Source organism: Arctopsyche grandis, chromosome 2, assembly GCF_051622035.1.
Source record: "Arctopsyche grandis isolate Sample6627 chromosome 2, ASM5162203v2, whole genome shotgun sequence".
Lineage (NCBI taxonomy): Eukaryota > Metazoa > Arthropoda > Insecta > Trichoptera > Hydropsychidae > Arctopsyche > Arctopsyche grandis.
Window position 1 is genome coordinate 9,004,966 of NC_135356.1, and position 15,300 is coordinate 9,020,265.

The 15,300-nt window shown below is 34.0% G+C and overlaps 2 protein-coding genes across 8 annotated transcripts in view; one reads left to right on the forward strand and one right to left on the reverse strand.

The window, feature by feature from the left end:
* The window catches only part of LOC143922876 (D-3-phosphoglycerate dehydrogenase), a 5,138-nt gene extending 2,412 nt beyond the window's left edge, over positions 1 to 2,726 (forward strand). The window contains exons 3-8 of the mRNA XM_077446267.1: positions 128 to 279; positions 361 to 580; positions 1,740 to 1,872; positions 1,969 to 2,084; positions 2,156 to 2,258; positions 2,332 to 2,726. Coding sequence (XP_077302393.1) covers positions 128 to 279; positions 361 to 580; positions 1,740 to 1,872; positions 1,969 to 2,084; positions 2,156 to 2,258; positions 2,332 to 2,462 — 855 coding nt within the window. The 3' untranslated portion in view covers positions 2,463 to 2,726. The remainder of the gene's footprint in view (positions 1 to 127; positions 280 to 360; positions 581 to 1,739; positions 1,873 to 1,968; positions 2,085 to 2,155; positions 2,259 to 2,331) is intronic.
* The window catches only part of LOC143922874 (uncharacterized), a 22,725-nt gene extending 8,813 nt beyond the window's left edge, over positions 1 to 13,912 (reverse strand). The window contains exons 1-5 of one of the 7 annotated variants that reach the window (XR_013261658.1): positions 13,752 to 13,852; positions 8,405 to 8,481; positions 4,887 to 4,976; positions 4,763 to 4,797; positions 2,878 to 4,684 (exon numbers count right to left, since the gene is read on the reverse strand). Coding sequence is in view for 6 of the 7 variants with exons in the window: in XM_077446258.1 (XP_077302384.1) it covers positions 2,977 to 4,684; positions 4,763 to 4,797; positions 4,887 to 4,949 (1,806 nt within the window). In the remaining variant the exon portion in view is untranslated. Of the gene's footprint in view, positions 1 to 2,534; positions 4,685 to 4,762; positions 4,798 to 4,886; positions 4,977 to 8,404; positions 8,482 to 13,740 lie in introns of those variants that run through there. The other 6 variants (XM_077446258.1, XM_077446261.1, XM_077446259.1 and 3 more) reach the window with 6 other exon arrangements.
* Positions 13,913 to 15,300: the final 1,388 nt, after the last annotated feature.

Genomic DNA, 15,300 nt, shown 5'->3' on the forward strand with positions numbered 1-15,300 from the left:
ACCAAATGAAAAATTTCAATGCATTCGAAGTAGTAAATATGTCTGCGTTTCAACAGAAATGTTTAAAAATATAGTAAAAAATGTTGTTAATTATGAGTGAATTATTTACTAATATATGTAATTCCAGTATCATGACGCTTTGATCGTAAGATCCAGTACTCAAGTGACTCGTGAGGTTATAGAATCCGGAAGCAAACTCAAAGTTGTAGGTCGAGCCGGAGCCGGCGTTGACAACATTGATGTCAATGCGGCTACCGAAAACAATGTATTGGTGTTAAAGTAAATGAATACTTTAGTTTTACTCCCTCAAATTCATATCTACTATACCAATTACAAAACATAATCGCTTTTTGACTTTAGTACACCTGGAGGCAACGCTATCAGTGCGTGCGAGTTGACTTGCGGCCTGATTAGTTCACTGGCTAGACACATTCCACAAGGAGCTGCCAGCTTGAAATCGGGTCTCTGGGAAAGAACCAAGTTTCAAGGGTCAGAACTCGATGGAAAAACACTCGCTGTACTCGGACTTGGACGGGTTGGAAAAGAAGTCGCCATCAGAATGAACGCTTTTGGAATGAGGGTATGTACAAATGTATTATATTTTCAATGCTTTATTTTCAATACTTATACAAATTGAATTATTCTTGTATTGTTATAATGACTTAAAAATTTATCAGATAACTCATAAACTCATAAATATAGAGATATATGTACAAGTCGTAGTATTTCCTATTTTATTTACAAGATTTTTATTATTTTTCATTCAACTTGACTGCACATATGAATGTATATATGTACATACATATATATGCAGGGCGAATTTTTCTCATATCAGTTTCAGGAAAATACATATATATCATATTTTCGTTCAATTTTAATAAAGTTATCTAAAATATAAGCTTTAGGACCTTTCAACTTCCATTATTCATTTTTTTACTTAAATGGCATACATATTTTTTTAACTACAATAGTTTTGTATGCAAATCATATATATAATATCGCGGTCTCCGTCACGGGCCTGAATGTGAAACGCCCGAAAATGCAAATATCGGAAGGCAAAGATCGAAAATCAAAAGATCTTAAGTCGAAAGATCAAAAAAAAGCGTGCATGGTAAACGGTACATACTCACTTAATTTGCGCGAGCAGGATACAACAGGAACAAGAGGAACAGGCTTTTCCTCCCGTATTAATGTGCGCGCGCAGAATACAGGAGGAAAAGCCTGTTCCTCTTGTTCCTGTTGTATCCTGCTCGCGCAAATTAAGTGAGTATGTACCGTTTACCATGCACCCTTTTTTATCTTTCGACTTAAGAACTTTTGATTTTCGATCTTTGCCTTCCGATATTTGCGTTTTCGGGCGTTTCACATTCGGACCCGTGAGGTAGACCCATAATATCGTTATTCTGTGTGTCTGTGTAAGATAACGCTTTCAATAGGAAAAAAATTCAACCGCGTGCGAATCGAATACAGGACATTTCTTTTAATTTTTATATTTAATTACTTAATATGCCAACAGCCATGCGATGATATTTCATCGGGTACAACACTAGTTATAAATAACTACACAGTTGATGACACTAATTTACTAAATAAAAATCTTTTAAAGGCTAATAAACTTTATTTCAATTTATTTTCTACCTTCTCTATAAAAAATGTGATAGGATTCGAAATACCAATAGAATGAAAATTTCCATACGAAATTGAAACGAATCTAATATGCATATTAAAAAATATTTCAGATCATTGGATACGATCCAATAGTATCAGCTGAAGACGCGAAAGCATACAATACAGAAAAAATGGAATTGGTCGACATATGGCCTTTAGCCGACTACATTACCGTACATACACCACTCATGGATTCTACGAGAAGTCAGTATATATTATATATTTAAATCGCATATATAATCATACACACATATAAGAATTCTTACTATTTTAAATATGTGTGTAACATTTTAATTCCAGACTTGATAAGTGCTAAAGTTCTTAGCAAGTGCAAGAAGGGTATATTCATCGTTAACGTCGGCAGAGGTGGTTTAGTAAACGAATCCGACCTTTTGGAAGGACTAAAGAGCGACCATGTATTGACTCAATGAACTTTTCAATCTTAAACAATATGAAATAAAGTTTAATATAACATTTCTGTATTTAGGTCGGTGGAGCAGCGTTGGATGTTTTCGAACAAGAACCACCGACAGATGCAATCACTCTCGAGCTGATTCAGCATCCTCGAGTTATAGCGACTCCTCATTTGGGTAATAAGGAGACTTAAATTTAAATTTGTATGATGCCATTTGTGATATTGATTAATTTCTGTTTACTGTATAGGTGCTTCCACTGCGGAAGCGCAAGTGAGAGTCGCCGTAGAAGTTGCAGAGCAGTTTATTGCATTGTCCGATGCAACAAAGACAGCTGTAGTGCAGATTTGTGCCGTCAATCCAACTATTTTGTCATCTTGAAAATGTACCCAGTGAAAACATGTTTTTATCGTCTGGCTAAATAATTCAAATGTTCCATTAAATAACAGCACTCGTGCAATAAAAAGATATGAGACTTTTATTTACACTTTTTATACCTATTTACAAAATAAAATTCATAATGTATACAGATAATGTGTATTTTATATATCGATTCATCGTTTAAATTGATAGAACTTGGAACGTTCGTATTATGAATAAAAAATGCACACAAATAAAATATTATCAAATTATAAATGCATCATTAAAAATATTCTTTAAATCGAAAATAACAATGAGTAAATAGCAAATTAACAATTACCATTCAAAACTATGTTTTTATTAATATAATATTTAGTAATTTTTCATAGCACTTAAAATTCAATATATTGCTAATTAACTAATTGAAGTTTATTGCATTAATATAATAACTTAATAATCTTGTATCGATAAAAACATTAGGTGTTAAATTAAACCAAACAATTGGGAATTATTTTAATGTCAAAAAACGACATAACTATTTTTTAATTTCAGATTCAATTTTATTTGTGTGTGAATTTGATTCTTTGTCCGAATCATCCGAGTCTTTTTCTGAAGTTGTATTCTCTTGTATAATTTTTAGTAAATTTGAATGTTGAACGTTGCCAGATTTACGTTTTGGTTTGCATTCGGGGCTTGAAAGATGACTACTATTTGAATTAGCATCAACTGGCAAAGCAGTGTTTGGTATATCTTTTTTGTTCTTATCAGCTAATTTGTCGTGTGCGTCGTAAAACTGTTGAAACGTTTCCAACAGATCGTTGTGAGCACTAAAATCTAGACCCTTTGAAGTTCCAATAACAGATTTATCTATTGCATCCATCACTGATTGGATCGGTTGCCTTTCCGTCGCGTGTTTCGTTTCTTCAGGTTTGGATATTGTTGATTGGATGATTTGTTTTTCTGCTGAATGGTTTTTTTCTTCAGGTTTGGATATTGTTGATTGGATGAGTTGCTTTTCTGCTGCATGGTTTTTTTCTTCAGGTTTGGATACTATCGGCAAACTTGCTGGGTGGACTTTCATTTCAGATACGGATTGTTTTACCGGTGCAGGCTTATCAAAGTGTTGAGATTCACTTTCTAGTAAAGCGTTTGTGTAAAATATATTCGATTTTAACGAAGAAATATTGTCGGAGATTCCCGGGTAAAATTCTTTGTCGTTTTGGAAAAAACTGTCAGATCCTCTACGTCCCAGCTGAGTATTGAATTGGACTTCTGTAGATTTCGGTACAGAATATATACTTTCTGCTTTTGAATCAAAGAAATCGTCTATGCTTTCACGTCTTTCTGCGATATTTCTCATATAGCCAACTTCGTCATTTTCTTCTACTATAGGTACAGTAGTTGAGGATTCCTTGGGTTTAATTTGTGTCCTAAGTAACGACGGACTGTTAAGAGTGTATCGAGGTTGTACAGGCGATTTCAAAGGCATTCCATGATGCTCTGTGATGTCCAACCCCCAATCGTTTAGTCCGTCCCATGAGTCATCACTGTCACTATTGTGTCCATTGAGTTGTAACTGCTCCAATAGCTGCTTAGGAGGAAGTCCGCTGAAATTCTTACATCTCCTCAGATAATTTTCTAACCTAGCAGCTGTTGTATCTGAAAGTGTTATCTTGCTGTCCGTCGGTAGAGAAATAACTGAAATCTGCCTCTGAGGTACCTTGGTGAACTCATTTTTCGTAGTTTTCGCGATGTTCTTTTCTTGGTTCTGCTTCAGCTCATCAATATCAGGTAGAGAGACTGTCGATAAGAACTTGGGCCTTGCTGGTGGAATCTTCTCCACTTCAGACTTCGTAACGGCCTTTGTGACATTGATGCAATGATTGTGAATAACTTTGCCGTTGACGATATTTGTGACATGGTGATGCGTTCCATCACATATATGAACCGGCTCTTTTCTAGGGACTATTATTGGCTCTTCAACCGGAATACGGTCTTCATAATTGTTTGTAAATGTTTTATCTGCCGTGTTAGCATTGGCAACCAATTTCACATGTTGTTTCTCTAATGTGTTTGTTTTACTTTTGTGCTTCCTTGGAGGGGGAACCGGAGGGTTCTTTATTATTTGATTTTCTATTTCTAGTAGCGACTCTGGTACTTGAAGCTGCACTTCTGTCCAGTCTGAAGTTTTTTTAGTAGGTGAAGACTTATCGGTATTGCTTACAGTAGACGTATCCAAATTTCTATAACAAAAAAAAATGAAATTAATAAAAGTAATCATAAATGTCTTGTATATCATATAATGCAATACAAATCCCGACTTGTTTTTTTGTTTTTTTGAACCACCGGGACACATCTGAAACATTAAATTGATCAATTTTAATAAAGTACACTTCTAAACATAAATTAAGTATGTACATAAACTTAAAATAAAACATGAAATACCCTGTATCCAAATAAACTCTTTCCTCCTTCTTCATTTTTACTTCTTCCAAGAAGGCCTCCCATCTTCGAACATCAATCGCCAAAATTTACCTAACAAAAGAAGAAAAAACAAATCAATTTAATAATCGTAGAATAAACTTCATACTAAATAAAATAGTATATTTGTTGGCAGAATTTTATAATTAGCATATTTAACTAAATAACTAAAACTTTATATGTATATTTATAAACATTCTGAAAATTCTAAGCCCCAATATCATACCTATGTAAAAGTATATTATTTTGGCACTCAAGATTGGGTGCATTTTGTGCAATTTGACCAAATATCAAAGCAATATTATGTTTATCAAATAATAATACAATCAATAGCCTACCAATAAATGCGTTATCGTACATTAGAAGGTGAGAATTTTGAACAGAATTAACCCAAAGGTCAAATATATCACAATGCCTATGAAACTAACCACAAAGTAGTGACGCCAGCATGAGAGTCGTTTTCAACGCGATGGACAAATATGAAATTTGCTGTTTATCTTTGTAAGATGTTGGAGAACGAGATTTATTTTAGAATATTGAACAGAACGCTTTTTTACTTTACGACGCTATTTAGAAAGTCCACTTGGAAACTCGGTTCGTATAAACATTGCGTGCCGGTCGTTGTTTATCTTACGAGTTGACCTCTAATTGAATTGTCACGTCTGAAAATGTCTTCAGGTTTGCTGAACGAGCCGCGTTAATCACTAATGAAAACTTTACAGTGTGTACTTATTTAGTCGTTCTACCTTATGGAATCAACGTTATGTAGTAAAATATGGATAAATAGTCCACGGAAACGTCGATAAATAATCCTCGGATCTTTATTTTCCAATAAAAAAAATGACCTGCATGAATGGAAACCCACTAACTAACGATTCTTTTAAGCCTTCAAATGAAACCTTTAATAAACGTATTGTTCATATTGTATTTTTCGCCGTAAGAAAGTTTTGCTTCACGCTCCGAGCGCCCTTCAGATTTTGCGCCCTTGGCAAATTTCCCATTCCCAATGCCTTGGTACGGTTCTGTATACATATGTATGTATATCAGCCACTCACCATCCACTGCTGAATGAAGGCCTCTCCAACACGCTCCCATTCGTCTCTGTTTTGCGTAACTCTCGTCCAAATCACCCCACACTTTTTCCTAATTTCGTCTACCTATCTTCCCTGCGGTCTTCCTTTTATCCTTTTGCATTCTCACTGGTCCACCTTTCGTCCATTCTTTAGCCACGTAGCCTGCCCATTGCCATCTCAATCTCTGTACTCTATCCACTATGTCCAGTACCCTCGTCATACTACTCACCAACGTGTTACGTTTCCTATCTTTCCTCGTTATGCTGAGCATACAGCGTTCCATACTTCTTTGAGTGCATTGGACTTTGCGTAATATCTTGGCGTTCCATGTCCAAATTTCACATCCACACGCCATTACTGGCAAAGCACATTGATCAAAGATCTTTTTCTTCAGACAGAGTGGTATTTTTTTGATTTAAAAACAACATTCATTCGTCCAAATGCACTCCACTTCTAATTTCACACGTCTCTTCATTTATTCTTCTGTACTGCCGGACATGTCTATTATTTGACCTAAATATAAATAATTATTTACTACTTCTACATAAATATTATAAAAAAGTCAAAAGGTTCCATATAAAAAAAATTAAAAAAAAATTATCTCATAGTATTCTAGATCATAGATAATTTTTTGGAAGAATCGCTAAGAACAAATTTTTGTCAAGACAAGAGCAATTTTTTTATTTCAATATAGAGTATGTAAGATTATTTAAGCTTCTAGACTAAATTTCTCCATTATACATAGAAAATATACCTCAATATCAAATAGCATTAAAATTTCACAATTCCATACATGGTATGCACTTCTGACATGTTGCTAAAAATACATATACATATGACTATTGAATCGTTTGAGCTTGCGCATTGAACTTTTGAATATATCAAAAATATTTATTGCATAATGAGTAATACAAACGTAGTAAACAGGTTCGTTCGCGTTAAATACCTACAAAATTACGATCTGCTCTCGAATTCAATTACTGTGACTAGAGGTGTCATCGAATGGCATACAAAACTTTCTCTCGCGACGTGTTTTGACGATAAACAAACGCGAGATCACCGGAAGTGCTCCGGATGCACCCACGTGAAGAGATAGACAGTTAATCACGTGAAGAGATATGATGTTTTGCACAAAACATGCATGTTTTGTGCAATGGGAAGTGTGTATGTACCTAAATGTGAATCACTGTCTATCTCTTCACGTGGGTGCATCCGGAGCACTTCCGGTGATCTCAGGTTTGTCTATCGTCGAAATAGGTCGCGAGAGAAAGTTTTTTATGCGATTCAATGACACTTCTAGTCACTGTAAGGGCGAAATCACCCCAAGAGGTACGCGGCACATGGCATTTTTTCGCACGTATCTAAAAGAAACCACGTACCGCGTGCCTTTCTGTGTGATTTCGCCCTTATGCGTATCGACCAGTTCGTACGGGAACGGTTGCGAGATAAACCGATCATCAGTACGATCTCCGAGCTGGGCCACTGCTGACATGGCTACTCTCTTGACCTCGAATCCACATGTTTTCGATTTTGGTTTGACCAGTTTCGGGGGCGTTAGTTACGTCATCGTCATGGGCGCGCTCCAATGAATAATAAACGTACCTGCATAGTTGGATGTTTCCAAATTTGAAAATAAAATCCTTATCGAAACGCTCCAAATCCAAAGTATACTATCTTTGAAGAGTTTTAGATGAGTTATAAAAATTTAAATAAATCTATCACTGTTCTGTTTCTCGGTTCTAATGAACAACTCCAATATGTTATTTGAATAGATGTTTAAACATTCTATTAACATACACATATTATAGCAAAGAAATTGTATTTTGTAGTTGAAAATGTAAGATAAAATATGTACCTAAACAATAAATTAGGAATATTCCTATATTGTACATCTTCACAAATGGGCAGTTTCTTATCAAAACTAACCGATATCATCTGATATCACTATGAATAATGAGGAATCAATTGCTTTTTAGTTACCAATTGAATCCACTGGAGAAATATCTTTGTCGAGATACTACATATGTATCTTAAATGGCAAACGACTAAATTTAGTATTCTAAATAGTTTTAAAAAGATTGACTTTAATTTAATGTCTCACCATTGTATTATAATACTAAAATGGCAATCAAATAGTTAGAAACAATAATGGGACACTTCATTGAAAACGTGTTTCAACTTTAAAATAAGTTTGTATACTTGAATTATTTAATTCAAATATAAATAAAATACAAACTATTAGAAGTGAATAAACATAAATATGAATAGAATAGAATGGCAAGTGCTACTTGACCCAAAAAATATTGCACCGATGAAAGGTGAATTTAGTTGTACCTACGTCATTATAGTGGAAGAGTTTTTACTTCTAACTTTGAGATATATTAATACAAATAAAACAATACAACTCACATCAAAATTGTGCTCATAAATAATGCGGAAAATTGGCCTGCAGTTTTCTTTCCCTTTCCTATTCTCATTCAGTGAATCTGTTGAAAATATACAAAATAACATTTGAAAAAAAACTTGATCTCAGTCGCATACAAATAGCATACATATGTATTACCAATACAATCGCAAGCAATTAAACACCAAAGATGTAATTATGTTTATGGTATATAATTTGGTGATCCGACAAAACTGCGCTAGAAATTGCCCCGCCGACAAACCCGCGCATTAAAATGCCGCGCAGAATAATCCGGTCAATGCCGCGCAAAACAAGACTGCATATTAATTTTAATTAAATAAAACAGATAATTTTTTAGGAGATAGGAGGATAGGAGAAAAAAAGTCTATTTGAAAAATAATTGAGAAGCACGGGTACGTCAGATTCATTATCTTCAACTTTATGCAAAAATGCAACTATTTTAAGTACTGCAAATATTGAACAAAGCATTGGACGTACTAAACTAAAACTACAAACATCATAAAGCTTTATGACTAGGGTGACCATAGACCATATTTCTCAGGATTCAAAATGGGACGCTCCGCAAAAAATTATCGTCGCCCCCCCCCCCCCCCCCCCCATGCAAAACAAATGTGTTGCACATCCAAAAAATTAAAAGTTTTCCTTTAAATAACCATTAATATTGTCAAGGAATTATATTTTTTTGAAAATGTACATTTCTTGTATACAAGGAAAATACAAACAAGATAAAATTTTATATGTGATGTTCATGTGCCGTAGGCTGATTTTTTTCTGAAACGTTTAAAATAACTACAAATTTTACAAAATGATATTCTCGGTTTCTTTTAATTGCAAAAATTATGTGCAACTGAAAGTCGAAAGATTTTTTTAATTTTCATTTCTTCTTTTGTTGAGTAATATCATTTTTAGCAGAGCGTACATTTCTTTAAAAAAAGAAAATTAAATATGTTATAATATTGTACATGTTATATGGTTATTTAAAAATAATTATAATGACAATAATAGCAAATGGGACAAATCAAACAAACGAAAACGACGGTACGAACGCAAAGAACGTAACGTCAAAAACGTGTACGTCACCCTATTTATGACGGTCTCGCGAAAGTTTCAATTTTACCTTTTGTCAGCATTTACTTTATATTCCGGCGTTTTTGATACCTTTGAAAAAAAATATTTTCAATTATTTTCATGGGCAATCGGAAACTTCCACAAAAGTGAAAAATAAATCCACCAATTAGGCTCTTGCAAAACTTTGTTTTGTTAATATTGCGCCCACGTCAGTCTGATGTCTAAATCATGAGTCAGTTTTAATTTTTATTAAATATATATAAAAATCGATATATCTGTCTGTCATGTACATATGCGGGAATTGCATGCGTTATTGTAGCATCACAACGCATGCCGGGTTCAACTGGTTGGATATCAAATATAATATATAGGAAGTTACTTTTGTCCTGCGCGGCTATGTCGGCACGGCATTATCGTTTGCGGCATTGTTGTTTGTGGCATTGCCGTTCGCGGCATTTTCGGCGCGGCTTTGTCGGGATGCCTATATTTTATTAAACGCGATTTTTTCGCAGATAGCAAACTTTCAAAATCTTATCAGTCATGTAATTCAGACGTACACATGTACATTTGTTCAGGGACATGTCGCATAATTACTATCAATGATCCATGCAAAGTCACACAGCGAAACGGTTGACGCGCAAACAATACGGTACGTAGAACGAAATGACCCGGTTTACGTTAACCGATTCAACCTTTTCTCGTCTCGGCGTTACCTCACCGAACGCAAATAAATATCTTTCCTATATGAATCACACGTTTCAATACATTATGTATACCCACATAAATAAATGCCGTGATGCGCTTATGAGTCAAATTTTATACTTATCCTCACACGGAGTGGACAAAATAAAAACATATTACGCGCGGAATGGTTGGCGATCGCCGCCATTCAAAATGGTCCAATTCCTCATCGCATACCGTTGTACAAATCTAAACCGATTTACTAAAATGATCAGATACGAATGTAAAACAGCCGGTTACATCAGGACCGTACCAAGGTAAAAGCAATTACCAGAGCTTATACTAAAAAAAAAATTCGCTTAATTTCAATACGTAAATATGGCATTACTAAATCGCAGATTGTGATAAATCGTATAAATTAGTCGCAAGGTAAATGTATTGTGAACTTTGACCGAAATAGAAGCACACTTGTGTGTACCGTTCTGATTGTGATTAAATTTAAATAAAGTGAAAAAAAAGTAGTTACGAGAACAGTGTGACTGTTCTCGTACCATCATTCACAATACCAAAAATAATCATTTGTGAGCGCAAGAAATAAAATTTGCATTCACCGCTAAATTTTGTCACACAAAATATAATATGTATATTGGGGTGACCGGAAAAATGCACTCGAGATAGTTGCACTCACGAGACATCCAAACTTTCAAAGATGCTCAAGGAGAATTAACGCAATAGAATTCCACAAAAAACCTTCATGGGATATTTGTATGTTATTCTATTGCATAAATTCTTTTTGAGCCCCTTTTAAAATTAGGACTTCTCGAAACTGCGCCACTATTCAGTGCAATTTAGTGCATCTTTCCGGGAACCTGTATATTGATAGGCTAAATTTAACATTAAAATTTAAAAAAAATACAATATACACCATTATCATTATTTACAGCCATTCACCATCCACTGCTGGATTGAAAGCCTCTACAACATGCTTGCATAAGTCTCTATTTAGCGCAAACAATTTACATCAATATATTATGATCGATTTTTAAATATAGGTTTTTCATTCCAAATTGATCCTTTTCATTTTGAATTGACATTGAAAAGGGCTGAATTTACAATGAAAAAGGTTTAATTTGAAATAAAAAAGGGTCAATTCGAAATGAAATCGGGTCAATTTGAAATGAAAAACTTGTATGTATTCAAATAATATAAGTTGCTTCATAAATGGTGGCACATGATTAAGTGCTTTTTAAATCTCCCCAGCCCTTCATTGCCACGTTACAATGTTAGTTACAAGTGTAACAAATGGCATGCATTTTACAAGTCAACATTTGCTTTCAGGTGCAAATAGAATTTGTACAAAAACAAGAAGCATGATGAAAAACGATCGCTTAAGATAATCAAATTTTAAATTGGAATCATTATTTGTGATTTTATTCTTTATCCAACCCTGTTTTTATTGAAGTAATAAAAAAAACCTTCCAATATATAAGTAATTATCACTAAGAACTAAAATTATCTCCATCAATGTAGTAAATTTTTTTAATTTATTTCAATGCTAAAATACCAAAGACATCATTGGGAGGGTTGGGGGGGGGGGGGGGTAAGAGGGCTTTTAAAAGATCAGGAACATGCATGTCATTTGATGAATCTAAATCAAATCGAATAGCAGAAACTGCAACAAGTTCAGAATATCGATCGGAAGCTTCTTCCAAAAGAAAAGGTTTTATTAAAAAGCAATCACAAATTTACTAACTTTTGCCCCCCCCCCCCTCCATCTAGGAAAAGCTGAAATGACGTCTCTTTAAAATACATACTGAAATTTTCCCAAATTTCAGTAAACCGGTGATTTTTCCGCTAATTGTAAACCCTAGATAAAGATTAGATTTCATCAACTTTCTAATGAGAATGCATTTACATACAGGTTCTTCATTCCAAATTGAATCTCTTTAATTTCAAATTAACCCTTTTTCATTTCAAATTAACCCCTTTTCAGTGAATTTGAGATGAAAAAGGGTCAATTCGAAATTTTATTTCACATAGATATATACCAGGAAGGCTTGACAGGAAGACCCCAATGCGCCTTCCTAGACAATTAATTGCAAGCAATGCAGCATTTTTATCACATAAATCACTGTATTTCGAGAAGCTAAAGAACACGAAATTAATTAATTAATCAATCAAGACATCTATGGATTTTTAGACTTTTACATAAATTTTTACAAATTGTATATATGTAAATTAATACAGAAGATTTGTGACAAAAATTAATTAATTGATTAATCCATCGAGACATTTATGGATTTAGATTTGTACATAATTTTTACAAATTGTACATATGTACATTGAATACAGAAGATTTGTGACAGCAGGTAAGATAATTTTTTTGCCAATTTTGAGGAACCGTTTCAACAATGATCAGATAAAATTGGCAAACTCTGATAAGAAACGATCGACTTGGAGTCACAAATATCCAAGTCTAACCAGTAGTATAGCGGGATCGAACCCAATAATCACTTGGTGCTAAACATGCTACCACTGAGCCATACTGCTGGCTAAAATAAAAGGCTTAATTTTAAATGAAAAAGAGTCAATTTAAAATGAATAATGGTCAATTTGAAATGAAAAAGGGTCAATTTGAAATGATATATATATATATATATATATATATATATATATATATATATATATATATATATATATATATATCAGTGGCGTGCGGTAAAACTCTCTCTCCCCCTGTCGTACTTACACACTTAATTTGCGCGAGCAGGATACAACAGGAACGAGAGGAACAGGCTTTTCCTCCCGTATCCTACGCGCGCACATTAAACAAAGCTGTATGACAAAAAGAGAGATAATTTCACCGCATGCCACTGATATATATTACATATACATACATAGTACCGTTTACCATGCACCCTTTTTTTTGATCTTTCGATTTTCGATATTTGGTTTTTCGACTTTTTCACTTTCGGTGCCGTGAGGTAGACCCATAAGCATACATATATTAAAATACAGAAATATATACATAGCAGTCTAAAAAAGGTTCTCCAAAAAAATATGTACATATATACATGTATGTATGTATGATAGTAAAAGTTAATCTAAATACTTAAAGCATTCAGAATTTCCGTGAATGTAAATAAACAGATATAAATTCAGACATATGTACAGAGACACAGAACGATTTTTTTTATTGCGTGAATATTATAGTCAGAGATCCACTGGTTTACCATCGCGCATCTACCTCGTGGCCTTGTTGACCTATGCGGTAAAACTTTGATACACACAGGTATGTATACAACATCACATACAAGTTACCTACATACATACATACATACATACATACATATCACCAACAGAAAAAGTATACACATGTAATTAAAAAAAAATACAAAACAAAGGCACTATGACACACATTGTACAAAAAATTCGCTTATGCAAAATTACTTTTAAAAAAAAAAGTTGTTTTTTTTTTTGTAAACCGCTATATTATATGCAAGGGTCGCTATTAGAACGAAGTTGCAGGGTTAGACAGTGGCGGGGCGGGTTGGAATTAAATCAAATTTACTTAAAGAGTACTTGCGAACTTTTCAGAGTCCCGCGTAGAGTGCGTTCGTTGCGTGCCAAGCCCGCGGTCGACTGTGCCCGTCCGACACGGACGAACTCCAAAAGGCTACTGCAGGCTGATGTCACCGCGTTCCGTCAGCATTGCATTGGTCCAAATTGATCGTTTCAAAGGCGTGACTTGAGTGAGTCCATGGTGGAGGGGGGGCCACCGTTTTGCCGCTTTGGGTCAACGATAATGTGTCGATCTGTCGATAGATGGTAATAGTTGACAGGTTACAACCAGGGACCCGAACCATCTTTTTCGTTCCGGTTCGGTAAAAAAATATATATCGGTCAGTTCCGGTTTTCAGTTTTCTTAGTCTTTTTTTAAAGATTAGCAAGTTAATGTAAATACAAACGGTGGCCTGTAAATACCAGCCGTGCCCTGAATTAACTCGACTTTTACCTGATGAAATACTCCGACATATACTGCCTGGTTCGCATATAATTTCGGACGGTTGGGCAGCGTACATCGTACATAACAAAAATTCAATTGATGACTGGCTTACCTCGAGAAAATAAACGAATTTTTGTATTAATCCACAAGAATAGTCGAAATGTGATTTTTCTAAGTGGAATTTTATTTAATTCTCATATAAAGACAATTTAATATATTATCCCTATTAATTCAATTCCGAATCGTGTAAATACGAGTAAATACTAATACGAGCTTTTAGCTCGAAATTTAAAATTAAAATTCAGCACACTTCCAATGAACCTTTTTAAACGAAAACAAAAAATAGTGTGGCCAGAACACTATCCCAATAAACATGTTTCAATAGAAAAAAAACGCAATATAAAATAGTATTGCCAGTGGGAAAAAATCCCAAGTGGAAATACGTACTTTTGACTTTTGATTTGAACTGGACGACTACTTAGAGAGATTTGAAAGCTGAAAAGTACTACAAATGAAAGGTAATATATCCGACTATAGATTCCTATATCCATTTTGAACAGGAAATTGACAGATTTTGAGACATCGATCGAACACAAAGATATAGAAAGATATATATATATATATATATATATATATATATATATATATATATATATATATATATATATATATATATATATATATATATATATATATATATATATATATATATATATATATATATATATATATATATATATATATACAGTGGCGGACTGGCCATACAAGCGAACATGCCCGATGGCATGGGGGCCCCACTATCTTTTAGAAAATATGGGCCCTCAGTAAAATTAAATAACTTTTTAACTACTTCACGTGTGTAAAAATTTATAGGATATTGCACTTTGGGACATAAATTTTGGGTATTTCAACAAAACAAATTTCTTACGACATACACAAACAACTAATACCAGCTTTAACAGCGCAAGGATCGGTTAACTTTTTTTATTAGGCTCGAAATGTAAGTTTCAACATTTACGTGGGCCCTTTTGCCGGGCCCATTTCCAACCTCAAGATTATGTATATACCAATATCTATGTAACGACTACCTACTGAAATAAAAATGGGAATAAACGAATTTCTGTG